At 48.5% G+C, this 24553-nt stretch overlaps 1 protein-coding gene across 1 annotated transcript in view; it reads left to right on the top strand.

Moving 5' to 3' along the window:
• The window catches only part of plxna3 (plexin A3), a 57864-nt gene extending 34024 nt beyond the window's left edge, over positions 1–23840 (top strand). Inside the window, exons 13-37 of the mRNA XM_088003513.1 lie at positions 880–976; positions 1103–1293; positions 1359–1507; positions 1668–1788; positions 2537–2673; positions 2774–2944; positions 3270–3363; positions 3442–3561; positions 3656–3775; positions 3851–3994; positions 6043–6277; positions 6345–6487; positions 6593–6748; positions 8024–8124; positions 8194–8260; positions 8390–8536; positions 9346–9505; positions 9589–9692; positions 9863–9959; positions 10145–10222; positions 10342–10454; positions 16716–16885; positions 16964–17176; positions 20001–20151; positions 21048–23840. Coding sequence (XP_087859639.1) covers positions 880–976; positions 1103–1293; positions 1359–1507; positions 1668–1788; positions 2537–2673; positions 2774–2944; positions 3270–3363; positions 3442–3561; positions 3656–3775; positions 3851–3994; positions 6043–6277; positions 6345–6487; positions 6593–6748; positions 8024–8124; positions 8194–8260; positions 8390–8536; positions 9346–9505; positions 9589–9692; positions 9863–9959; positions 10145–10222; positions 10342–10454; positions 16716–16885; positions 16964–17176; positions 20001–20151; positions 21048–21143 — 3375 coding nt within the window. The 3' untranslated portion in view covers positions 21144–23840. The remainder of the gene's footprint in view (positions 1–879; positions 977–1102; positions 1294–1358; positions 1508–1667; positions 1789–2536; positions 2674–2773; positions 2945–3269; positions 3364–3441; positions 3562–3655; positions 3776–3850; positions 3995–6042; positions 6278–6344; positions 6488–6592; positions 6749–8023; positions 8125–8193; positions 8261–8389; positions 8537–9345; positions 9506–9588; positions 9693–9862; positions 9960–10144; positions 10223–10341; positions 10455–16715; positions 16886–16963; positions 17177–20000; positions 20152–21047) is intronic.
• The last annotated feature ends 713 nt before the right edge of the window (positions 23841–24553 follow it).

The raw sequence follows: 24553 nt of genomic DNA, 5'->3' as shown, positions 1-24553 counted from the left end.
GATCCGGGCCTGACCCATTGTCCAGGTTCTGCCCGTCGGTAGGGAAGAGGCAGGCAGAGTTCTGTTTCCTGGGCCTGGATCTGAAAATGTCTCCAGGCGTTGTACTTTGTTGATTTGTCTGGACCAGTTTGGTCCCGGTCCTTATTGGACCAGTCCAAACTGGTCCTTATTGGACCGGTCCAACAAGGACCAGACGGTGGACCGGTGCCGGTCCACCGTCTGGTCCTTGCTCTTCACCAAGACACATCTTCTGACACAGATCCATCTCTTTCTGAGGATGCACACAGTCTGCTCACTTCCTGTCCTTCATCTCTCTTTCTGTCAGCGAGGCTGCCCCCCAACACACACACACACACACACACACACACACACACACACACACACACACACACACACACACACACAGACACACACACCTACACACACACACACACACAGACACACACACACACACAGACACACACACCTACACACACACACACACACACCTACAGACACACACACCTACACACACACACACAGACACACACACACACACAGACACACACACCTACACACACACAGACAGACACACACACACACAGACACACACACACCATGCTGCGCCTGCAGACAGACCCTCAGTGTGTCTTTAATTAAATCTTGGCTCCCGGAGGAAATTGCCCATTTAGCCGTAAACTCCCAGAATTCCTGCTGGCTCCGTCTCCAAGACAAAGACCCGTCTCTCAGCTGATGGGCCAGGTTCTGTGGGAGCTGGAGTGGAACCAGAACCAACTAATTGCTGCTGGTTCTGCTCAGCCACCTGACTGTAAATGATAATGTGTAATTTTCTGATGTGAAGTCTCGATGTTGAAGGAGGTTCTGGTTCTGGTTCTGCAGTACTGGTACGAAGGAGATGAGGCCGGAGACCTCCAGGTGGACTTCTCCATCGTCTGGGACGAAAACTTCCTGATTGACAAGCCCACCTTCATGAAAGGTATTTGTCCTTCATCATCATTCAGGCGGTTATCAGTGATTATTAATCTGGGGGACAATTAATAACCAGAACCACCCCAGTGGGCCAGAGGTCGGTTCTGATTCTGCCTGTTGGACTTCTCCACAGCTTTGCTGTACAAGTGTGAAGCGCAGCGCTCCAGCTGTGGCCAGTGCCTCAAAGCGCCCCCTGTGTTCGAATGCGGGTGGTGCGTGGAGAGCAGGAAGTGCCTCCTGCGGCAGCACTGCCCCTCGCCGGAGCAGAACTGGATGCACCACGGCCGCCACAACCTGCGCTGCAGCCATCCGCGCATCACCAAGGTGGGTCTCCCACAGCGTTCCGCTCAGGGTTCTGTTGGGTGCTTCTGACCCGCCGTCTCCTGCAGATCGACCCGCTGACCGGACCCCGCGAGGGTGGCACCCGCGTCGCCATTGAGGGCGAGAACCTGGGTCTGCAGGTCAAGGAGATCACGCACATCCAGGTGGCCGGCGTCCGCTGCAACCCGGTGCCGTCGCTGTACGTCAGCGCTGAGAGGTCAGTGTGGCGAGTCTGGGTCAACACGCTAGGTAACAGGCTAGCAAAGATGTTAGCCTGTTAGCTAGCCTGTAATAGCAAACATGCTAAGAAACACGCTAAGGAACATGCTAAAAGATGCTAAGCAGGCGTACTCCTGACTCTGCCGGGCCGTCTGCAGGATTGTGTGCGACATGGCCGAAGCCCTGCTGCCCCACTCGCCCGGCGGGCCAGTGGAGCTCTGCATCGGCGTGTGCAGCGCCGAGTACCGGACCCTGTCCACCCAGACCTACTCCTTCGTGGTGAGTCTCCACTGGGCCCAGTTAGCTTCTCGGATACAGGTTCTAGTTAGCTTTCCATGTAGGAAGCTTATGTAGCGTAGTTGAATCTGCGTTGTGTCTTGTGGGAATAACAGCCAGACAACAGCTGATCTGAAGGCACTTTTAATATTCCTGCATTCAAACAGCAGAAAATAATCCAAACAGGCTCTTTCTCCTCACAATGCTCCACAGCCCTGTTTAACACAGTTTGAGTGCCCCAAAGCACATTATTTTACAAAACATATCACTTATACTTAAAATACACTTATTAAACAGAAAACAAAACTTCTTATCTTCTCCCACGGAATCCGAACAGAAAGAGCAGGAAAACCTTTAATGCTCTATAATGGTATGACCCGTTACTTTTTCTTCTTAAACCCCGAACTGACACTCAAAACAACAATATATGAACTCAATATGTTCAACAGTAGAGATAACAGTTCACATTTTCATTCACAACACACCACATTTAAATAAAAGTAATAATTTTGAAACAGGAAGTTACCCGCTGTTTTGCAATGGATCTGCCGTCTTTTCAAAATAAAAGCTGCCAGTGCTCATATGAGTTCCCACTGGAATAGCTTATGCTTGACAATCTAGTGTAACAACATCACACTGCTACACTCAGTTAGCTTCTTAGGTCTAGAAGGCAAAAAACCTGGTCATAATTCTGGTCAGAACGGCCGATCCAATCCGTTTCGTGATTAAAATGATTCCCTGGTTTCCTCAGAGCCCAAGCTTCACCCGGATCCGCCCCCTGATGGGGCCCGTCTCCGGAGGAACCCGGCTGACAGTGATCGGGCGACACCTGGACTCCGGCAGCGGCGTCTCTGTGTTTGTCCACAAGGAGGAGTGTCTGTTTGTGAAGTGAGTCCATTGGGGAAGCTTCAGATTCTTGAGCAGACGGGAAGCCGGCCCAGAAAACCTCCAGACCACCGGCAGGTTAACGGCATCTCTCCTCCTGCAGGCGCACCAATCGGGAAATAGTCTGCATAACACCCGCCTCGCCAACCGGCGCCGGCCTTGCCCCCGTGCGCCTGATGATCGACCGGGCCGAGGTGACCAACACCGAGGTCAGCTACAGCTACAGCGAGGACCCGACCATCTCCGGCATCGAGCCCAACTGGACCATCCTCAAGTGAGATCGGTTTCACTGCTGCGCCGCAAACAAGCACTCAGACTTCCCATACTGCCTCCTTACAACCACAGACTTCATTAGTGTTTACTGTGAAAAACCAACATGACGGTTTACAACTGGGAAGAAAAATGTTCACAATTCAAACAGATAAAAAACTGAAAAGTGCGGTGTGCAAAAGTTAGATGTTAGGAACATCTGGATCAATCAGGGCTCTGGTGGAGCTCATCATTAATCAATGTCCGGTTGTAGATCCAAAGCCAGGAACTGAGCCATCAGAACCAGAACCGACCCAGAACCCTGACCCCATCCCTGTGTGTTTGTCCAGTGGCAGCACACTGATCACGGTGACGGGAACCAACCTGCAGACCATCCAGGAGCCAAAGGTCAGGGCCAAGTACGGCGGCGTGGAGACCAGCAACGTAAGACACCAGCTGGAGCGCCGCCTCCTCTTCATCCTTCTTCCTCTTGGTCCTCTTCATCCTCCTCTTCCTCTGCAGTACTGCACCGTGGTCAACAACAGCACCATGACCTGCCTGGCTCCCGGCCTCGTCTACAACAAGCCCGACCCGCCAGAGGGGGCGCTGCGGCCCGATGAGTTCGGCTTCATCTTGGACCAGGTACCAGCTGGGTTCTGATGTGTTTCCGGTCTGGTTCCGACCGGGTTCTGTGTGTGGACTCCATGCCAGCTCTCTCTCTCCTCCACCTGTCCAGGTGTCATCTCTGCTGGTCCTGAACTCCACCCCTTTTACCCACTACCCCAACCCGACCTTCGACCCGCTCGGCCCCGCTGGGATCCTGGAGGTCAAGCCGGGTTCCCCCATCATTCTGAAGGTCAGAGGTCACGGGAGCGACGCGCAGGGCGTGGCAGGGCTTACCTGCGGCTCACCAGGTGTGTTCTGGTTCCAGGGGAAGAACCTGATCCCGGCGGCGCCCGGCAACGCCCGGCTGAACTACACCGTCCTCATCGGAGAATCGCCCTGCCTGCTCACCGTCTCTGAGAACCAGCTGCTCTGCGACTCGCCGGACCTGACTGGGGAGCAGCGGGTCGCGGTGAGTCCTGACTGGTTCTGATTGGTCCGCTCAGGACGAGGACCGACTGTCCCCACACGGGACAGTCCATATGGGGACAGTGCGGTTCCGTCCGGACGGGCCCATCTGGAGCTTTTGGGAACGTTCCTGACCCATCGCAGGTCCAGTTGGGACCTGCGATGGGTCCCAACTGGACCTGTTGGGGCTCTTTGAACTGGGACCGGTTCCTCATGGCTCCTACTGGTTTCCCTCTGTGGCGCTGGGACCAGTTTGGAGCTCCAGGATGAAGATCTGCAGCCATCATCATTATTTACACAAACGATCCACGTTGAGCTTAGCCTGAAACGTTGCGCCACATTGGATTCTCTGCCACGCAAAATCTCTGAGTGAACACTTCACACAGTCAGGACCCGACCCGCTGCGTGAAGCAGGTGGGTCTTTCATCGAAGGAGGAAGAGGAAGGAGCTGTAAAGGTGAAGGTCATTAGCTACAGCTACAAGTGAGGTTAACTGGAGCCAATGAAGATAGTTGGTGCTAATGAAGCTAATTTTGAGCTAATTGGAGCTGATGAAACTAATTGGAGCTAACATAGCTAATTTGAGCTAATGGAGCTAATTGGGGCTATTTGAAGCTAATGAAACTAAATGGGGCTGATGAAGCTAATTGGAGCTAATGTAGCTAACTGGAACTAATTGGAGTTAATGAAGGTAATTGGTGCTAATGAAGCTAATTTGAGCTGATGAAACTAATTGTAGTTAATGTAGCTAATTGGTGCTAATTGGAGTTAATGAAGCTAATTGGAGCTTATGAAGCTAATTGGAACTAATTGGAGCTAATGAAGGTAATTGGTGCTAATGAAGCTAATTTGAGCTGATGAAGCTAACTGGAACTAAATTGGAGCTAATTGGAGTTAATTGGTGCTAATGAAGCTAATTGGTGCTAATGAAGCTAATTGGAGTTAATGAAGCTAATTGGAGTTAATGAAGCTAATTGGAGCTAATTGGAGTTAATTGGTGCTAATGAAGCTAATTGGAGCTAATGAAGCTAATTGGAGCTAATGAAGTTAATTGGAGTTAATGAAGGTAATTGTTATGATGTCAGAATCTTGCCAGATGAATTCTGCATAAGCTGATGAAACGCAGCTTCAGCGTCTCAATAAGATCTAGAAATCTACTGTAGTTATTATAGAGCTGCAGATTCCAGATTCTGAACCTGAAGTCAGGCTTCGCTGACAGCTATTGATACATCAGAGCGCCGTTATTAATTAATCAGTTTGTTCAAACTGGATCAATATTTACTCTGCAAACAGGAAACACTTTAATCCGAGCTGAGATGAAGACTCACCTGAACACCAGTTGGAGCGCAGAGTGTGTGTGTGTGTGTGTGTGTGTGTGTGTGTGTGTGTGTGTGTGGGTGTGTGTGTGTGAGGGTGTGTGTGTTTTATAAACTGTAAAACTCTGTCAATCTTTCATAAGCCATTAATTATATGAATATTTATGTTAAATTTTTTATCCATACAGAATTTAATAAAGTTAAAGCAAACAGCACGTTTATATTTTGTTCTATTTATTGTTTTTAATTGTTTATTTTCGTCTCATTACTGCATGAGTGATTTTTTAAATTATTTTTTTCAGTTATTAGCCGAAAATATATGTAACATAACTAAGAAATATACTTATGGGTATAATAATAATAATAACATAAATGTAATGCATTATATGTACATGTATGTATATCATATGGTAATATATACACGTACATATTAATCATTTATGTTTAACAACATAATTTGTAGTGGCTGTGGTGGCGCGGGGGTTCAGCACACTCCACATATGGAGGCCTCAGTCCTCCACGCGGCCGTCGCAGGTTCGATTCCCGTCTGGCGACCTTTGCATCCCCTTCTCTCGTTACCGTATTTCAATTCACTATCAAATAAAGGCCACTAGAGCCAATAAAAAGAGAAAACATTTATGTAAAATATTGCCATAAAATGAATTAAAGGCCTTTTTTTTTATGGCCAAACCTCTGGTCACATGACCCTTGACCCTAACCTGCCTGTCCTCCTGTAGATCCAGGTGGGCGGTCTGGAATACTTCCCGGGGATTCTCCACATTTACTCCGACAACACGCTGACGCTGCCCGCCATCATCGGCATCGGCGCGGGCGGCGGCGTTCTGCTCATCGCCATCATCGCCGTGCTCATCGCCTACAAGAGGAAGACCCGAGATGCCGACCGGACGCTGAAGCGCCTGCAGCTGCAGATGGACAACTTGGAGAGCCGGGTGGCGCTAGAGTGCAAAGAAGGTGGGTGATCGCTTGGCTCCATCGCCCTCTGTCCACTCGTGAATATAACTTCCTGTCCGTCCTGCAGCCTTCGCCGAGCTGCAGACCGACATCCAGGAGCTGACCAACGACATGGACGGAGTCAAGATCCCCTTCCTGGAGTATCGGACCTACACCATGAGGGTCATGTTCCCCGGCATAGAGGAGCACCCGGTGCTCAAGGAGCTCGATGTACGTACGACCGCCGATTCGGCCCAAACCCACGCTTCCGCCGAGCCTCACATCCCAGATGGTCCCGACCAGAACCCAGCTGGTAACGCTTCTCTCTCCCTGCAGTCTCCTGCCAACGTGGAGAAAGCTCTGCGTCTCTTCAGCCAGCTGCTCAACAACAAGATGTTCCTGCTCAGCTTCATCCACACGCTGGAGGCCCAGAGGTCCTTCTCCATGCGGGACCGAGGGAACGTCGCCTCCCTGCTGATGGCCGCTCTGCAGGTACCGACCTGAAAGTCTGGGAACGGCCCAAAGGCCCGGGAAATAAATAATAATCATCAATTCAAATTCTTCTTTCTTCTGCTTTGCTTCCATCTCTGTGCCACAATCTGCACAGATCTCATGTCGCCCCTAACAAGATAACGCCCTGGGTGGTTGCTCATATGGCCCATGTCAGAAACCACCACTGTCTGAATCATTAAACACAGCAACCATGCCAATGCACTAACAGTAAACGGTCAACCATGAACACTGACCAAGGACCAACTAGCAAGAAATAACCTGACTGTTGAAACCAGACGGCACACAGATGATGGGTGACAAAAATAATCAAAGAGCAATGAACATTCTCTTTGTGTGATGTTACGTTCTTGTATTTTATTTATTCAATGATTAAATAAATATTTTAATAATGCGACAGACTGGCGACCTGTCCAGGTGACCCCGCCTCTCGCCCGGAAAGTTAGCTGGAGGCAGCAGCTCCTGCTGACCCCAGTAGGGGACAAGGGTCCAGAAATGGATGGATATATTTAATAAAATAGAATAATGATAGAATGGCTACAAAGAACGGCTCTCAGTGAGACTCCAGTCCTGTTGATTACAGTGAAGAGCCGTTCAGAAGAATCGGATCGTTCGTGAGTGACATGACTATATTAGTCTTTGTCACAGCATCGTTGCACATGTGCAACACGTCAGTCAACAAGCGCAGGAAGTGACGGCATTTATCATCGCAAACGCAACATACGTGTCCCTGTACAGCTAGCTTTGCTAGCATCCCCTCACAGAGCTCACCTTTCTTTGAGCTTCTTTTCTAAGTGACGCTAAAAGTTAGCCGTAGCCGCACCATCTGTGAAAGCGAAGCTGAATTTACATGTCGCCATGTCTGATGATTTATGTAGCGGATTTTTATTACCGACAATTACAGACATCTTCTGCTGCTCAGAGGAAACCACTGCATGTGTCAGAGCGCCGCGTGCTAAAGGGAGTTAAAGGGACCGACGGGGGGCAGCGGAAACACAAACACGTAATTAGTAAGTTACGTTATTTATTACATGTGGTGGCAATTCAGTGATATTTCCACGGTTGTGGTCCTGAAATAAAATCCAGAGTCGTCAACGACCGAGACCATCAAGAAGTAATCTTGAGATCAAGACCGGTCTCAGGTACTACAACACTAGCTGAACCACAGAGGACAGAGCACAGAACCCTGAGGGACACCGTACATAATTCAATCCCAGACTATGATTCTGACCTGTGACCTCCAACCTGTCTCCTCAGGGTCGGATGGAGTACGCCACGGTGGTGCTGAAGCAGCTGCTGGCGGATCTGATAGAGAAGAACCTGGAGAACCGGAACCACCCCAAGCTGCTCCTCAGGAGGTTCGCTCTGGCACCCACAGTACCACACCAAGTCGGTTCCTATGTGACCTTTGACCTCTGTCTGTTTAGAACAGAGTCTGTTGCTGAGAAGATGCTGACCAACTGGTTCACCTTCCTGCTGCATCGCTTCCTGAAGGTAACCCCGCCCCCCCGGGCTGCCGGCCAATCAGATCATTGCTGTGGAGGACGAGCAGAGGAGAGTTGGACGCTGATGGGCCTGTGGGCCCCCACCCCGAATGTCTTCCCTCCCCGCTTTCCCCCCCAGGAGTGCGCCGGGGAGCCGCTCTTCATGCTCTACTGCGCCATCAAGCAGCAGATGGAGAAAGGGCCGATCGACGCCATCACCGGAGAGGCGCGCTACTCTCTGAGCGAAGACAAGCTGATCCGGCAGCAGATTGACTACAAGCAGCTGGTAAAGGTTCTGGTTCTGGTTCTAGAGCTGAGGGTCCACCTTTCAGAACCGAACCTTTGAACCTCAATAGTTTTACTGTTTACCGAGTCCGGCCTGGATCGCTGAGCCGTTTCCATAGCAACGGGCTTCCCATTAGGATTAGGAGCAGACTGAAGGTTCACTGCTTCTGGGTTAATATGGAACCAGAACAGGACCGATCCAGAACTGATCTGGAACCGATCCGGAAATTGCCAGGAGCTCACAAAAGAAAACAGGTGGTCAGAACCGAGCTAACGGGCCCGGCAGGTCGCGGGCCGGTTCTGCGGAGACTGCGGTCTTCGGTTGTCCTGGTTCCGTTCCCAGTTGATGTATTTTGGATATTTAAAATGTTTTCCAGTTCAATGATCTTCAGAACACTGAGAGGATTTTCCTTTAGCATATTATCATTTATCGCAATGAATCCTGGGAAAAAGTATCGTCCAGATAGACGCGGTATCAGGTCTGCCTGGTACAGAGCCTTCGATGGGCTGTCGGTTCTGATTGGACCGACAGGCAGAGCCTTCCTTACTCTGAAATGTAGCCTGACTCCCAGTGATCCCGTCACTGGTTCTGACCCGGCATTCTGGTTTCAGAGCCCAATCTGAGCTTTCAACCAGAACCCAGTCCTCTGGTTGCTGATCCCAGATCTGGGGCAGAACCGGGTCAGACTTCAGGCTGGGGTCCCACTGGGCTCCTTAACTGGACCTCCAGGCAGCAGGCCAGATTCTGAGATGTTCTGCTGCTGATTTCTGGAGCAGGAATTTTGTAGAAACGGAGCATCTCTCCCTCAGACGCTGATGTGCATCCCTCCGGAGGGCGAAGCCGGAACCGAGGTACCGGTGAAGGTTCTGAACTGTGACACAGTGACCCAGGTCAAAGACAAGCTGCTGGACGCCGTCTACAAAGGAATCCCGTTCTCCCAGCGGCCGCAGGCCGACGACATGGACCTCGGTACCGCTCCACCACGCTTCCTGGTTCTGCTGGCCCCGTCTGACCTGTTCTGACCCGTTCTGTTAACGGTTCTGTGTTCTCAGAGTGGCGGCAGGGCCGACTGACCCGGATCATCCTACAGGACGAAGACGTGACAACCAAGATAGAGAGCGACTGGAAAAGGCTGAACACGTTGGCTCACTACCAGGTACGGAACCGGGCCCACCAGAACCGGGTCAGAGGATGGTACTGGTACATGCTTTGCTGAATTAAAGAGAACCGGGTCCAGATCAGGTCCAGTTCTTGCTTACAGAATGTTGTTGGCGGAAACGGGCCGGTGAAGCGGTTCGCCAACTGATGTGTGGTTCTGGTTGCTAGGTAACAGATGGTTCCCTGGTGGCGCTGGTCCAGAAGCAGGTTTCTGCCTACAACATCGCCAACTCCTTCACCTTCACCAGATCCCTCAGCAGATACGGTGAGCCAGACCGGTCGCTGCAGTCGGGTTTAACGGGTCAGGTTCAGCTACCGAGTCCAGATCCAGGACTTCTACCTTATCAGACCAGCTCACTGTGGGAAAAGCTGAATGCTTCCAGACTGATTGTAGTTTTATTGATGTCACCATAAATATTTTGGTTCTCATCTGTTCGTCTCCGCCATCAGAGTCCTTACTGCGGACGTCCAGCAGTCCCGACAGCCTGAGATCCAGAGCTCCAATGATCACCCCAGACCAGGAGACAGGTACTGCAGAAACATCCGAGATCCTCATGGAGTAGACCTGGGTGTTTGTAGGAGCCAGGCATGACTCAGTAGAGATCCGGCTTGGCCTCTGGTGACGCTCCACCATTGTCTGTTTGCAGGAACTAAACTTTGGCACCTGGTGAAGAACCACGAGCACAGCGACCAGAGAGAAGGAGACCGGGGCAGCAAGATGGTCTCTGAGATCTACCTGACCAGACTGCTGGCCACCAAGGTAACGCCTTAAAGCAGACTGCTGGTCACCAAGGTAACGCCTTAAAGCAAACTGCTGGTCACCAAGGTAACGCCTTAAAGCAGACTGCTGGTCACCAAGGTAACGCCTTAAAGCAGACTGCTGGTCACCAAGGTAACGCCTTAAAGCAGACTGCTGGTCACCAAGGTAACGCCTTAAAGCAGACTGCTGGTCACCAAGGTAACGCCTTAAAGCAGACTGCTGGTCACCAAGGTAACGCCTTAAAGCAGACTGCTGGTCACCAAGGTAACGCCTGAAAGCAGACTGCTGGTCACCAAAGTAACGCCTTAAAGCAGACTGCTGGTCACCAAGGTAACGCCTTAAAGCAGACTGCTGGCCACCAAGGTAACGCCTTAAAGCAGACTGCTGGTCACCAAGGTAACGCCTTAAAGCAGACTGCTGGCCACCAAGGTAACGCCTTAAAGCAGACTGCTGGCCACCAAGGTAACGCCTGAAAGCAGACTGCTGGTCACCAAGGTAACGCCTTAAAGCAGACTGCTGGCCACCAAGGTAACGCCTTAAAGCAGACTGCTGGCCACCAAGGTAACGCCTTAAAGCAGACTGCTGGCCACCAAGGTAACGCCTTAAAGCAGACTGCTGGTCACCAAGGTAACGCCTTAAAGCAGACTGCTGGCCACCAAGGTAACGCCTTAAAGCAGACTGCTGGCCACCAAGGTAACGCCTGAAAGCAGACTGCTGGTCACCAAGGTAACGCCTTAAAGCAGACTGCTGGCCACCAAGGTAACGCCTGAAAGCAGACTGCTGGCCACCAAGGTAACGCCTGAAAGCAGACTGCTGGTCACCAAGGTAACGCCTGAAAGCAGACTGCTGGCCACCAAGGTAACGCCTGAAAGCAGACTGCTGGCCACCAAGGTAACGCCTTAAAGCAGACTGCTGGCCACCAAGGTAACGCCTTAAAGCAGACTGCTGGTCACCAAGGTAACGCCTTAAAGCAGACTGCTGGCCACCAAGGTGACGCCTTAAAGCAGACTGCTGGTCACCAAGGTAACGCCTGAAAGCAGACTGCTGGCCACCAAGGTAACGCCTGAAAGCAGACTGCTGGCCACCAAGGTAACGCCTTAAAGCAGACTGCTGGTCACCAAGGTAACGCCTGAAAGCAGACTGCTGGCCACCAAGGTAACGCCTGAAAGCAGACTGCTGGTCACCAAGGTAACGCCTGAAAGCAGACTGCTGGCCACCAAGGTAACGCCTTAAAGCAGACTGCTGGCCACCAAGGTAACGCCTGAAAGCAGACTGCTGGTCACCAAGGTAACGCCTTAAAGCAGACTGCTGGCCACCAAGGTAACGCCTGAAAGCAGACTGCTGGCCACCAAGGTAACGCCTGAAAGCAGACTGCTGGTCACCAAGGTAACGCCTTAAAGCAGACTGCTGGCCACCAAGGTAACGCCTTAAAGCAGACTGCTGGCCACCAAGGTAACGCCTGAAAGCAGACTGCTGGTCACCAAGGTAACGCCTTAAAGCAGACTGCTGGCCACCAAGGTAACGCCTTAAAGCAGACTGCTGGCCACCAAGGTAACGCCTGAAAGCAGACTGCTGGTCACCAAGGTAACGCCTTAAAGCAGACTGCTGGCCACCAAGGTAACGCCTGAAAGCAGACTGCTGGCCACCAAGGTAACGCCTGAAAGCAGACTGCTGGTCACCAAGGTAACGCCTGAAAGCAGACTGCTGGCCACCAAGGTAACGCCTGAAAGCAGACTGCTGGCCACCAAGGTGACGCCTTAAAGCAGACTGCTGGTCACCAAGGTAACGCCTGAAAGCAGACTGCTGGCCACCAAGGTAACGCCTGAAAGCAGACTGCTGGCCACCAAGGTAACGCCTTAAAGCAGACTGCTGGTCACCAAGGTAACGCCTGAAAGCAGACTGCTGGCCACCAAGGTAACGCCTGAAAGCAGACTGCTGGTCACCAAGGTAACGCCTGAAAGCAGACTGCTGGCCACCAAGGTAACGCCTTAAAGCAGACTGCTGGTCACCAAGGTAACACTATAAGACATGATCATCAGAGTTTGTGTAAGATCCAGAGTTAGGATTAGAGAAGAGTTCTTGGCTCTTTTGCAGAAGCTATGCCACATAGTCTGAAAGTCTTGGCAAAGATGTGCAGTGGAGTCTTTGGTCCCACTGGAACGAGTCGGACCCAGGAATCTCCACAGAGATTATTTGTGGCTCAGGATCCACCTGAGATGCTCCAGTTCAGGAAAACAAAAAGAAGGGAACAAGAAGATGGGCAGACTGTGGTCCTACTGTTGATCACTCTGCAGGCTGTAGATCAGTGGTCCCCAAACTACGGCCCGAGGGCCGGATCCGGCCCGCCTCCACATTTGGTCCGGCCGCCCCCTGAACAATACCAGAGAGCATTCAGATTTTTTTTCATATACCGTATATCCCGGACTATAAGCCGCTACTTTCTTCCTAAGCTTTGAACCATGTGGCTTATATGTGGATTTTTCTTCAACCACCAGGGGGCTCTTTAGCAGGAAGTGAATCATCGGAAGTCAAAATTGGAAATAAAAGAAGAACGAGCCCATTAAAACGGAATTCGGATTTAATAGGGAATTGAAATTTGAGAAAGTTGCTGATCAGTTAAACAGCATTGAGGGGAAAAAGAAGATTTTTCGTTTTTTAAATAATACTGGGATCATCATGAGAATTTGAAGTACAGATATTAGGATCCAGTAGATGGCAGTAGTGCAACAATAATGGATGCAAGCTGCTGTTGGAATCTAAAGAAGAAGAAGAAAGCGGCCATTTTCATTTAGTTCATGCTAGTAGCAACACGAAGGAGACTTTTCTCTTCAAACTCATAATCAGTTCAGTTAAATCTAAACTTGGCACCTTTTTCTTTTTCAACCGTAATAAATGATATTCAATTGACCTGTTATGACTCAGATGGTGGCTGTCCACCCCTCTGCTGCTGCTGCATCGCTGTGGAAAACCTGGAGATATCTGCGGCTTATAGTCAGGAAAATACGGTATTTATTTCATAAATAGTGATATTTCCTGGATTTTTTCTGTGAAGAACCAGAGAGGGTTATTTGATTGTGCTTTCTGGAAAACAGTATATTTGTACATTTAGGCTCCTGCAATCGTCACTTTTTCTGTTACAAACTGACTCCGGCCCCCAGCAGAGAAGGGGAAAGTTATGTGGCCCTCAGGAAAAGGTTTGGGGACCCTGGATTAGATGCTTCATCTGATTTGTCTTTTAGAACTTATATTTGATTTACTTAAGGGTTCCTGTTGTTATTTAAAAGAACAGATGGTTCTCCTCTAGTTTCTGGAGACATAGAAGCTTTCCTAAAAACCCACCAAAACACAAAAAATGCCTGGGTATCATGAACTTGTCTGTGTTCATTTTTATATTTTTTCTTGGTCTGTTAGATTTATTTCAACTAGAGGTGTGCCGATCGATCGGCCACCGATCATAATCGGCCAATTTCCGTGAAAAAGTGTATGATCGGTGATCAGATCACACGATCTGATCACCTGCATCCAGGGCCGGCCCAAGGCATAAGCGAACTAAGTGGCTGCTTAGGGCCCCAGGGCCACTAGGGGCCCCCTAAGTGGAACTGATTTTTTTTTTTTAGTAATGATTTATATGTGGTTATATTAACAAAAACATACAAATTCATTATAATGTGATTTTTTTTTTACAATAACATATATTTGATAATGTATGTAGAAGTCTTTCTTATATGGACAAAAATAAAGATTAAAATATAAATTGCTCTTGGGGGGCCCCCGGTGGCTGTGGTAGGTACCGCACTACACAGTATCATGAGCTGCAATGAGCAGAGCATCCAAACCTCCAAAGCTCCGGTGGAAGATAAGTTAGCAAAATAATGTCACAAAAAATGACTTAATACTTCAGGGAGAGAGAAACGGAGAGAGAATAGAATAAAGACAAGATAAAGGAATGTTTTTCTTGGTAATGTAATGTTTATCAGAAAGATTTGTGGAGCTACTATTAGAAACTTGGTGACCTGCAACTGTTCAGTTCAACAGCCAAACATTTATGCTACAATGTTTGTTTTTGTGTGAAACTGAGTTTAACTTTAAATGAGGTGATTCTCAGCTCTGTATATTTCTGAGGTAGTTTTGGCTTCAAAACGCCGAGTTTGATAAGGTTTGATAACAATAATTAAAACTTCTGACTGTCTGACATCGTCTAGCTAAATGTTTCTACGTCAGGCTACATGGATGAGCTGCTCTGTGCTGTAGCTGGTGGTAATATATATTAGTTTGCTGCTGAGTATAATAATTTATGTCTAAAACAAACAGTATTTTTACATCAATTTAATCATAGAATGTCATGACTATGTAGGGCTCCACCAATTTCAGTTTTCTGGCCGATCACAGATTACCAATCTTTGAAAAGCTTTACCTTTCAATTTAGATTTTTCTCTACACTAATTTTTTTGTCTGAAATGTTGCTAAATGTAGCAAGAAAGTCACTGAGTTTCCACAGTGGGTGAATATTAACTGTAAAGGTTCAGACCTGGTGGTCTGTCAGTCAAACCTCTCACTGCAGAGCAGAAGAGGACAGAGGCTGAGTTATAACCTTTGCTGATGAAGATCAGGGGATAAGATCAGCTTCACATGTAAGTTTCAGCCAATCACGATGCCCCAAAATTAAGGAAATCGGTGCCAATAAATGGGCCAACACACATATCCTATATTATACTTGCATATTGGATATAATGTAAACATCACTGTCAGAGATGCAATAAGTTTAGCAGGTTTATGAATGATCTAACAATCTCACTGTTGACTGCAGCCAGTCTGCAATATAAGCAAAACTAAAGGGCCCCAAAACCAAATTTCGCTTAGGGCCCCATGAAGGCTTGGGCCGGCCCTGCCTGTGCAGCTGGTCTCCTCTTTCCTTCACTCTGCGCAAACGCAGCAACAAATCCTAAGCGATGTGTAACTATAACCACTGAGTGAAAGGGGAAGTTTGCGTGTTGCGGCGGAAAATTGAAGCAGGTCAAAATGCATCAACACAACGAAGCTAATAGACATAAAAACATTGAGATACTTGACGGAGTTTGGCTACATCGAGGCTCACTGCAGTAAAAAAGACATACGGAGGATCAGATAGCAGGTAAAGCAGCGCACAGCTACAAACACTCACCTGGATTAGCATGACGGTCAGAAAGCTAAACAAATAACCTGGAAAATGATTTAAGTCTTCAAGCTGCGATGTCAGACTCTGGTTCTGCTCTCCTGTTGAACCGCTGCTACGCTACAGGTAGTAATATCTGACAGGCTACAGGTAGTAATATCTGACAGGCTACAGGTAGTAATATCTGACAGACGGAGCTTCGCTTCTGCTCCACCTGGTAGTGACTCTCACACCGACCTGCTTAAAGCTGCAGCATCTTAACCTAAAAATACATTTTACATAGTATTAAAACATGAGACAGATGATCTCTGAGAAAATAATCGATCTCCTCCCTGATCTGCATAATTACTCCTCTCAGCCAGAATCAGCCAATCAGAGCTAGCAGTAACCAGCTAGCCGCCATGCTAACAGGAAGTTTTCATTCAGTAACTCTGGATTGTTTATTGTAATGGAACCTGTTTTTGCCTTTGAATGTTAAGTTTTATACTTGAATTTTTTGGCAATGTTGAGAGGTTTTATTTTGGCTCTTTGCATTATTTAGCCTCTTCAGAGCCTCCATATGTTATCAGTCTGTTAAAGGTAGTTTTATCAATAGCAGTACAATTTGCACAATGCCTGTTCAGTTTTTTCTTGGAAAAAGTTATTAAAAACAAGTTTTTGTCTAAATTAAGGTGAATTCATGGTTCCTTTTTCCACATAATGTAACCGGTAGTGCTTATGATTAAAAAAAATAATAATTATGTGATCGGTATCGGCAGGGGCGCAACTACATATTATTCAGGTGGATGCAAAACCATAGATCGCACCCCCCCCCCCAAGAGGTGAAGGAGTGTAAGGGGGCGGTGAAGTGTATGTGAAGGCATCATCGGCGCTGCCCCCTCCAGACGGGGTTTTAATGCCCCTCTGGTGCGGCGCCCCTCTGGTGCGGCGCGTTGCATGCGCTGCATACCCACTTTTTGCGGCACTGGTTTTTGGTGATCAGCCCTCATGGATGATCAGAATCAGCGGGAAAAAACCTAATCAGCACATCTCTTAATTTCGACTTTTGAAGTCAAATATTTCATCATTGTTCTGACTCTTAACTTATACATTGGTCCTTCCACCACCAGGGGACGCTGCAGAAGTTTGTGGACGACCTTTTTGAGACTGTGTTCAGCACAGCCCATCGTGGCTCTGCACTGCCGTTGGCGATTAAATACATGTTCGACTTTTTGGACGAGCAGGCCGACAAACGGTCAATCACCGACCCAGATGTCCGGCACACCTGGAAGAGTAACTGGTGAGCCAAGAACTCATGAATTTTGTCCCTGAACATCTTCCTAGGTTCCGTCTGAGTAAGCCTCTGTGCGGTATGCAGTCTTCCTCTCAGGTTCTGGGTCAACGTCATTAAGAATCCACAGTTCGTCTTCGACATCCATAAGAGCAGCATCACAGACGCCTGCCTGTCGGTGGTGGCGCAGACCTTTATGGACTCGTGCTCGACATCCGAACATCGGCTCGGCAAAGACTCACCGTCCAACAAGTTGCTCTATGCTAAAGACATCCCCAACTACAAAAGCTGGGTGGAGAGGTAGAAAATCTTGGTCTTCTCTGGGCTTTTCACATGTTAATGTTTCACAGCTTCGCAGCCCAAACTTTAGAAGAATTAGATGAAACACTTCACTGATAGTTTCTCCACAACAACCAGATGAGACGTGAGTTCAGGTAACAAACCATCAGAGGTCACCAGATGGGTCATGTACACGTTTAGTTTCTTCTTTATTGAAACAACATTGTCTGTGTACAGCTTTACTTTCACAATCAGTCTTTATTGTTGTTGTACAAAGAAGCACAATCAAGTATGTTTGAGTGCAGCCCATCCAAAGAACAAAGAAAGACAACATAAGGCATGGGTAGACAGGTTCCTGAGGCTGCAGCCATCATGGAGGCGCCAGAATAACAGACAAACACCCGGTCCACGGTGCTTCCAGCTGCATGGGTCCCATCGGACCAGACGGCTCTGCTTTGACCGCTCGTCTTCTCGAGAAAATTTGGTCAACTGTGCTGAAAGAGCAGGGGCCTCATGCATAACGCGGCGTGCGCATAAGAAATGTGTGGCACCATATTTTACGTACAAGATGGCATCTATAGAAATTTAATCAACAGGTTTGATTATTTTTAAGGTGTGTATGCAATCACACGTATACAAGTAGCTGCATGAAGGTGAGCCGTGTAATTGTGAAGCTTTGGCTCTGATGGAGAACAACGGTAGGTTTCAGAGCGAGGATTGATCAGAGATCACATTGATCTGCTGGGAAATGATGATGATGGTTTATGAGCAGTACCGCACAGCTCCTTCTTTAGGTTTTGTTCAGAGCTCCAGAATGATCAGTCTGAGCAAAACCTAAAGAAGGAGCCGTCCGGTACCGGTACCAGTCCAGCTGCAGTCATCCTTCAGTCGAGCCGCCCGCTTTGTCAATGCGCCTTATGGACATAAAGCATCTTTATTCTGCAGATGTACAACTTATGCACATGATTCTACTATTTAGATCAGCGGTGCCCAATACGTCGATCGATCGATCGGAAAGGGTCTGAGTCGATCTCAGCAGGTGACAATCTGATCGCTGCCAGGAAGCTGAGAGCAGCACTTCCTCTTCTGACGGGCTTATCAAAAATATTCACTAAGATGCTAAACGTTTGTAGCTTCATTAAAAAAGAATAAAAAATCAATGAAACGTGTTAAAATTAATAATCTCAGTAAGAGAAAAAAAGGCGACAGAGCAGAGCAGGAGTTTAAATGAGCTGCTCGACCAGCGCTGTGTCCATGAGAGGCTTATTCATAACCGAGGAATAAATATCAAGCCTGGAAACCTGATATGTAACGGACTGAATGATGTGTTTTTAAAGTAATCTCTGCCACGATAATTATGTGAAATTAAATTAATTATATCCCGACTTCAGAAGATTTGCCTTTACTGGGCCCTCTGGTTCCTCCTATCAGTCTGTAGTTTCTCATATTTCAGTCATCAAACCAAAGTTCAGATCCACCATGACTGACTGACCTGCTGGTCTGAAACCAGCTTCTGACTGAGAAACCAGTAACCTGCTCCCAGTGTCAGAATCTCACTGAGGAAGAAACTGGATCAGGTTTTCTGTCACTTTATTATTTCTGCTATAACTGATGGATATTCGCATATAAAATATGTCAATAGAGTTTAATTAGCAATTTTTATGTCTTTGTGTCCTGAGGTAGATCTCAGGCGGCTGGTGAGAGAAAAAGTAGATCTTGGTCTCAAAAAGTTTGGACACCCCTCTTTAGAATAAACGTCCAGTTTCCCACTCAGAGACTCTGTCTCTTTAAATCCGGGCTGAAAGCTTTGCTGCTGTTCAGACAGGCATTTGCAGGATATCTTTATTTTTTAATTTTTAAATTTGATTTTTTTTTCTTTAAAATGTATTTTTATTTTGTGAGGTGACAGTATGTGCCCTCAAAGCAACTTTTAAATAAAATATATAAGTATTATTATAAATACTTAGACTGCTTCACACAATGGGGGCGCTGTGGTGGCGCAGGGGCAAAGCACAGCCCCCGTATTGAGGCCTTGGTCCTCATGCCAGAGGTCGCAGGTTTGATTCCCGGTCTGGTGACATTTGCCACTCGTCTCCCTCCTTCCTGTCAAACTACTTTCAAATAAAGGCCAGTAGAGCCAACAAAACCTTTAAAAAACCCGCTACAAACAAGGCCGTTGCCATGACTACTGCTTCAGGTGGTGGCAGACTTCTGGGTATTTATACTAATTTACATTAATATGTATTTATGGAGCTGCTCTGTTTCCTGTAAATTAGGATTAATAAAGGAAAGGTGCGCCGCCACGGCTTCATGCATCTGATTTCTTTTGTGCGCCGCATTTTTCTACATTTCTCTGTACTCCAAGTTTTAATGTGAAAACTGCGCAGTCTTTTATGCGTGAGGCCCCAGTTGACCAGACCCATAATTTACAATTTGGAGGACATGCAAAGAGATGCCCCGAAAAAAAATAGCAAAGAGCAAAAGCAGCACAGATGAGGGAGGCAGGAGAGGGAAAAGTGCCCACCTTCACCGGGGGCAGGAAGACACTTTGAGACTTGTTTCAGCCGTTTTTCATTTCAGATTTCAATCCAAAGTGCTCTAATAGCTGGAAGCTGCTGATTTGCTCTCATTGTTGGGTTTTTGAAGATTTCATCGGAAAATGTGGATTCTTATAAGAAATTCAGTTACTTTCAGAAACTCAAAACAGATGATTGGTCCACAAATCCTCAAAGGCATTTGAAAAGTCTAAAATCTGTTTGGCTGAACAGATCCAGATTGTTCAGTCCGGAACCAGAAGCTGGTGTTTCGGTTCCGGACCCGTCTCACCTGTCGGTCTGTCATGAAGGTACTACAGGGACATCTCCAAGATGCCCAGCATCAGCGACCAGGACATGGACGCCTACCTGGTGGAGCAGTCCCGTCTGCATGGCAACGAGTTCAACACACTGAGCGCGCTCAATGAACTCTACTTCTACATCAACAAGTACAAGGAAGAGGTGAGGCTGTTTCCTTCTCCTGCAGTTCTTGGGTTCACAGCCCAGGACTCCCCTCAGGCTTTTCCTGCTTTCATCCAGAGGAAAGGTCAAGGCAGGACCAGAAGGACCAGTTTGGATGTTTTTATCTGCTTCTGGTTCTGGATGTTTTAGAAGCTGAGTTTCCACTAGTTTTCTATTTTTGAATTGATAAGAGTGAATATTTTAATACCTAACGCTTGTTTTACATGACTTTATATCTAAATGATGTCCCCTGTTTTCTTCACTGGGCCTCAAAGCTCAACGCTCCAGTCATCAGGATTTTCATGTCGATTTAATGAGCCTTTTAAACCGGGTCAAACAGAACCAGAACTAACTCTGATGCCTCCTGATACAACTACAATGGGTCCACCATGTTGGACCCATCAGCCGACGGTCGGTCCAAACGAGACTGGGAAGATGAAAACCTGGGAAAACTTTGCTAAACCTGGTTTTCAATATTTAATTATGGATGGATAACCGAATAACTCCTGACCCGGTCCATCCCTCCATCCCTCCATCCCTCCATCTCTCCATGTCTCCATCCCTCTGTCCCTCCATCCCTCCGTCCCTCCATCTCTCCGTACCTCCATCTCTCTGTCCCTCCATCCCTCCGTCCCTCCATCTCTCCATCCCTCCATGTCTCCATCTCTCCGTGTCTCCATCCCTCCATCTCTCCATCTCTCTGTCCCTCCATCCCTCCGTCTCTCCATCTCTCCATCCCTCCATCCTTCCATCTCTCCATCTCTCCATCCCTCCATCCCTCCGTCTCTCCATCTCTCCATCCCTCCATCCCTCCGTACCTCCATCTCTCTGTCCCTCCATCCCTCCATCCCTCCATCTCTCCATCCCTCCATCCCTCCATCTCTCCATGTCTCCAGATCCTGACGGCGTTGGACCGGGACGGTTACTGTCGGAAACACAAGCTGAGACACAAACTGGACCAAGCCATCAACCTGATGTCCGGCAGCAGCTGAGAGTCGGCGCCGGACCGATGGGGGGGCGGGGCTGGGGGGGTGAGGTTCTGCTGGACACCCGGACCGGACCGGACCGAATAACCAGCAGTCAGTCTGTCAATTGATTTATTGGTCAGATGGATTGATTGGACCCAGAACCCAGCGGGGCAGAACCTTTCATGAGACTCGTGGAGCCAGCCGGACCTCAACAGGTTCTACAGCAGAACCAGGGCGGTTTGGATCGGAACCGCTACAGACTGAGCTCAGGATGTAAAGTGAAGCGTAACAGAAGCCCGTCCCGGCCCTCCAGATCAGAACCAGGGTTCATCTGGACCTCACAGCGATCCGGTTCTGATCCAGAACAAGTATCGGATTCTGGACAGTTTGAAGCTTTAATGAAGGAGGAGGAGCCAAAACGAACGTCAGGTGTCGGTTCTGTTCCGGTTCTGTGAACAATCAGTGCAGCACACTGAGCCCGATCCGATCGGACCCCCGGTCCCGCCCCCTGCTCCTCATTGGTCAGTCCGCTGGCCGGGAGGACGCACTGCCTGACCAACCAGACTGTGGACAGAACCTCTGAATACATTCCAGCACAGCAACGCTGTCCGGGTCAGAACCAGAATCACCTGGGATCTGGACCCAATCCGGACTGGACACACAGCCATGCTAACGGCGCCGATGGGGAAATACTGTGCAGAGCTACAAACCTAGTGGCATGCAAAGACCCGACCAGAACTCCCTCAGGACTGGACCGGACTTGGACCAAATCCGGTCCAGAACCAAGAGTGGAGCTGAACCGGGCCGGATACCTAGAACTTTTGAGACTTGTGGCCATAATTGTAAAGAAGAAAAAAATGAAGCTCAAATGATAAAATCTAAAAAATGTTCAAATGTAATCAGAACCTTGTGGACTTTATGGACCAGAACTTGTATAAAGTGGAACATTACATCCAAGTCTGACGGTACCGACAGGCCCAGAACCCTGCAGACCGGCTCGGACCGAGCCACAACAATCCTGCTCTACAGATCCAAACAGGCGTTTTGGTACTTTTTTAACGAGCAGAACCGGAGCTCAGCAGGTTTAATGGCTCGGTCCGGGAACCGGGTTTGGACCGCCTGAGACTCGGCAGGAGACGCTCCATCTGTGTTCTGGAACATTTACACATCACAGTGCTGGTTCTGGCCGGCTCAGAGGTCCGGTTGCTCTCCGATGTCAGATAGCACAGCTGGTTCTACCAGAATCTGGTTCCGGTTCTGTTCCAGTTGAATCGTTTCCACTCGGGTCCAGAAACCCAGTGGACTTCCTTCCTTCAGAACTGATGTGTGGGAAAAAAGATGAAAATTTAAATCTTAATTAATGTTTAATTTATTATAATGAGAATAAATGTTGGAGTTTAGGTTCGTTTGCAGCAGCTGCTGCCCCCTGGCAGTCGGGTTGGGAACAGCAGCTGCAGACGGTTACAGGTGGAGCAGGTGACCTCTGACCTCCAGGTGCTTGGTGTGAAATGTTGCAGCTCGGCTGAAGCCGTTTAATCTGTGTGAACCCAAAAGGACCAGATGGAGGGCGGGTTCTGCGTTGTGTCGGTAGCACAGGTCGGGCTCTGAAGCCACTAGCGTACCAGCACCACTGTTCGCCCCCCATTGGGTGTCTGAGCAGAAAAACCAGCCAATCACTGATCAGATCTGGAGCTCCTCCCACTTCCTGTTCTTCTCTGCCTAAACCAGCCAATTCTGATCTGAGATCTGATGGAGGAAAAGAGGATGAATGGATGGATGGATGCAGCTTCTCAGAGATCTTCCTCCACCAAACTTCTCCACGTCCTGCTGAACTTCATGAAGGAAACATTTTGTCTCCTTGGTAACAAGCTAACCAATCATGAGCCTCATTTCATAAGCAGATTTCAAGGCAGATCAGTGATTCTCTGGGATTCCTATGTGGGAGGGCCAGGTCTAATTCCTGGAGTCTACAACAGGGACCTCTGCTGAACTGGATGGCGGACCATTTAATCCAGGTTTTCTAGAACCTGGAGGACTGGAGCTGGCAGCTCCTAGCCCAGACTCCAGGAATTAGACCCAGCCCGAGTCACACAGACACTCAGTGGTGGGATATTTATTATTTTATTTATTTTTGTGATGGATTTTATTTATTATGGGAGGATGGAGATGTTTGTCAGCAGCGATCTCGTGTCCCACCTGGGGGACGGACCGCCATCATGTCCAGAACCGCTCCGGACTCTTCGTCCTGACGAAGAGGAGGGCGGAGCCAGCAGAGGGGATCCGAACACCTGAGCAGACTGTACCTGGTGTCTCCGCCCCCTCCTCTGCTGTGCTGCAGCACTGCCTGTGATTGGTCGATTTCCCTCAGGTGAACTCTGACATCAGAAGCTCCTCCTCTCCTGTTTCAGCCAGCTGACCTGGCTGCTGTGATGCCATTTATCAGGTGATGTGGTTCTAGCACCTGATTGGCCGCCTGCGGGTCACAGCGCCACCATCAGGCCATCCGTCGCTCCTCCTGGGAACGTCTTTATTCCCGAGGTGCAGCCAAGTCCAGGAAGTAGTCGGGGCCCATCTTTGGTTCCATTCGCCATTGCCTTGTTTTTCTTGTGGTTTTGCTGATTTGAACGTCGATGCCTCATAATGGCCGCCGTCTGTTTTTCTATCATTGCCTTCTGCTCAGTTTGTATATTTGTGTGATTTCACTAAATGTAAAGAAGAAAACTTGTCTGGTTGTTTCTGTGGGAGATCACATGACTTAGGGCTCTGGCTAAGTAATGGAGACCAAAGCTGTCCATTAACTAGCCAGGACCGCTGGTTGTTCAGCAGTTTTTCAGGTCCGGGTTCTGGCAGAAAAACTGAACCAACGCATCGAGACAAAGTTTTTGGTCTACATTTGAGAACCGGTCCTGTTTGGACCTCCCGTCCACCAGAACCCACAGTCAGTCGAACCGGATCACAGAACCCTGGACTTTACCCGACCCAGTTATAGTCCTGATGCCTTCCCAGTTTAAACATTTTTCCAGATTTTCTCCAGAATATTCAGCTCAGGGTGATGATGGTTCTGACCCGGTGGAACATCCAGAACCTTCTGGATTTATTTCTGCTACCGATCCGTCGTCTTTAGGTTTTCCTGCTGCAGCGTTTCTGAAGCTGCACTTTGACTCCAGCAAACTTTAACCCGACGACACATTTCAGTTTCCTGCGTTGCCGTTTATGGTGTGTTGTTGCCTGATGTGTGTTTTACGTCGTCGTGCTCCTGCTGACACGCTTTGCACATGTAACTCACCAAGACGCCGGAGGAAAGCACGTCTTTAGGAAGGACACTGACAGAAATAGAAAGACTAACTTTAGTGTGATTTGCGGATTGGGATGCGTTGGTTTACTGAAGGGATCAGAGGCATCGCTGCATTCAGGTTGCTCCTCGACTTTGTTCA

The sequence above is a fragment of the Poecilia mexicana genome, unplaced genomic scaffold (genome assembly GCF_051168715.1).
Source record: "Poecilia mexicana isolate PSO_F unplaced genomic scaffold, ASM5116871v1 scaffold_23, whole genome shotgun sequence".
Classification (NCBI taxonomy): Eukaryota; Metazoa; Chordata; class Actinopteri; order Cyprinodontiformes; family Poeciliidae; genus Poecilia; species Poecilia mexicana.
The sequence above is the reverse complement of the archived record's forward strand: the minus strand, read 5'-3'. Positions and strand labels throughout refer to the sequence as shown.